The sequence below is a fragment of the Nematolebias whitei genome, chromosome 23 (genome assembly GCF_014905685.2).
Source record: "Nematolebias whitei isolate Nwh7 chromosome 23, NemWhi1, whole genome shotgun sequence".
Taxonomy (NCBI): Eukaryota; Metazoa; Chordata; class Actinopteri; order Cyprinodontiformes; family Rivulidae; genus Nematolebias; species Nematolebias whitei.
Window position 1 is genome coordinate 17,157,732 of NC_056520.1, and position 2,367 is coordinate 17,160,098.

The 2,367-nt window shown below is 41.9% G+C and overlaps 1 protein-coding gene across 1 annotated transcript in view; it reads left to right on the forward strand.

Annotated features, from left to right (window-relative positions):
- LOC119428787 (inositol polyphosphate-4-phosphatase type I A) overlaps positions 1 to 2,367 on the forward strand; it is a 48,409-nt gene that overhangs the window by 3,016 nt on the left and 43,026 nt on the right. Inside the window, exons 4-5 of the mRNA XM_037696463.1 lie at positions 530 to 646; positions 822 to 901. Coding sequence (XP_037552391.1) covers positions 530 to 646; positions 822 to 901 — 197 coding nt within the window. The remainder of the gene's footprint in view (positions 1 to 529; positions 647 to 821; positions 902 to 2,367) is intronic.

The window sequence follows — 2,367 nt, forward strand, 5'->3', positions numbered from 1 at the left end:
ACTAGCTACATGCTAAAAGGAGGAAAACAATAGCTACATGCTTAAAGAGGAAAACACAAGCTACATGCTAAAAAGAACGAAACATTAGCTACACGCTAAAAAGTACAAAACACTAGCTGCATGCTGCTAAGCAGTACAAAAGAAAAATAAAAGAAAAATAAATGAATGAATATAATATACAAGTTTCACTTTTTGAATGGAATTACTGAAATAAATCAACTTTTTCATGATATTTTAATTTTATGACCAGCACCTTTACATGCACCAGTCCAGGTTTCATCAAAATTGAAAGAACTCTTAGCTTTAACTGCTGCCTAATGTGCATCAATGGAATACTAACTAAAGGATTTTTATGCTTGTGCTTTAAAAGTTTTTATTTCTCAAAAATGCATTTTATTTTAAAGAACGATTACAAAATATAAGGGGGTCTGAATATTTTCTGAAACCCCACTTTGTGTGACAATCCAGAAATGAAGATTAGCCTGAGCATTTCACCGTAGAAACAATTTTTTTTCCGGTGTATCATCAGGGCACCAGTAATCCCATCTTCCTCAGCAGCATCGCCTTCTTCCAGGACTCGTGCATCAACCATCAGACGCAGGTGAAGCTGGCCGTCTATGACGTGAAGGACCGCTCGCAGAACACGGTACAACTTTGCCTCAACCTTCACTGTTTATTCAACAGTTTGCTGCTCCTTTTGTCCACAAAGCGTATTAGCTGAGTGAATGACTTTAATGTAAATAAACTACAAACACTTCCACTTACTGTAGCAGCTGAACAGGAGCACCACGGTAAACTCTGATCACTTTCTGTCTGTTCAGATGTACATATTGGGCTCTGCGCTTTTTTCTCTGAAGGAATTACTACAAGAGAAGAGCCACAGATTACAGCTGGAACTGCGGTAAAACACACACTAATAGGAACAAAAATAAGACTTGGTTTCAGTTTGTGCACCAGATTTATAAAGTTTAAAGTGTATGCTTGTAAATTAGAGTATATATTTAAGTTTATGACTTTAATTTGAAGCTCATTCAATTCAAACTGTGCAGACAGATTGCAAACGGCTTTACTGACCGTCCTGAAAGTCAACTCCAACCTTTAGATAGTAAATTGTTACCCTTTTGTGTTTTTATCTATCAGAAGTGCTTTTCCAGCTAGACCACTACTTTGGGTTCGCTTAAGAAAGTTTTCTCAGACAAAATATTTTTAGGAATTTACATATCAGGACACAATGGAAAATATCAGTTTGACACGGAGGTCTCCACCCGTTTAATGATGGACAGTTTCTCTTAACAAAGGTGGCTTCTTTCACTCCAGGAAGGAAGTAGAAAACCTCTTTTTTTCTAAAGACAAAATGACAGCTCGACTTAGGTTTGGATATATAAGCTGAGGGAAACACAAGACTTCTGGAACACAACCAGACCCAAGTAGAAATGTTTACCCCAAGTCCACAGTACCATGTTTGACGATACCAAAGAGTATATGAACACAAACCTCTCGTGCCAGCTGTCAGCATAGTGGTGGGGGGCTGATGATTGGGGCTCCTTGCAGTCATAGAGTCGACCATGAACTTGTCTGATCGAAGGATTCTGGAGTCAGATGTGAGGGCATCGTCCAACTGCTGAAGCTTGGACCAATCTTGGACAAGAAGCAACCAAACACTGATCCCAAACACAGCAGCAATCAGCTAATCAGCTCGTGTGACGTCATGTGCGCCGCAGTATGGCAGCACTGACGGGAGCTCTGCTTCGACTCGCTCTTTTTGGTTCCTCTTGTTTTTGTTTTCAGTTTTTTTGGTGCGTACACTGCACACCCACTCTACGGCTATGACCGCGATGCACTTTTGGAGATTTGTGTGTCGCTGCCTTGCCATCATGGTTCAGTTCTCGGCACTCTTCCAGCCTCTGGCTCAGGCTCCGGACTAACCTGGCGGTTGTCTTCATGATCCTCCATCTGCCTGCACGGACCAAACTCTACGGAACAGTTCGGTTCCAGTAGGAAACCTTGGCTGTTCAGTGTCTGCTAGACCTGGTTCTGGAGGGCAGTTATTGTCTGTTGCCGCAGTCATTATCATCATCATGCTGCTAATGGGACTGCACTGCTAACAGCACCACACTGCTAACAGTGCCATACTGCTAAAAGAACCACACTGTTAACAGCATCATGGTACTAACAGGACAATGCTGCTTACAATACCATGCTGTTAACATAACCATACTGTTAACAGTACCATACTGCTAAAAGTACCTCACTGCTAACAGAACCACACTGCTAACAGGACCATGGTGCTAACAGGACCATGGTGCTAACAGGACCATGTTGCTAACAGGACCATGCTGCTAACAGGACCATGCTGCTAACAGGACC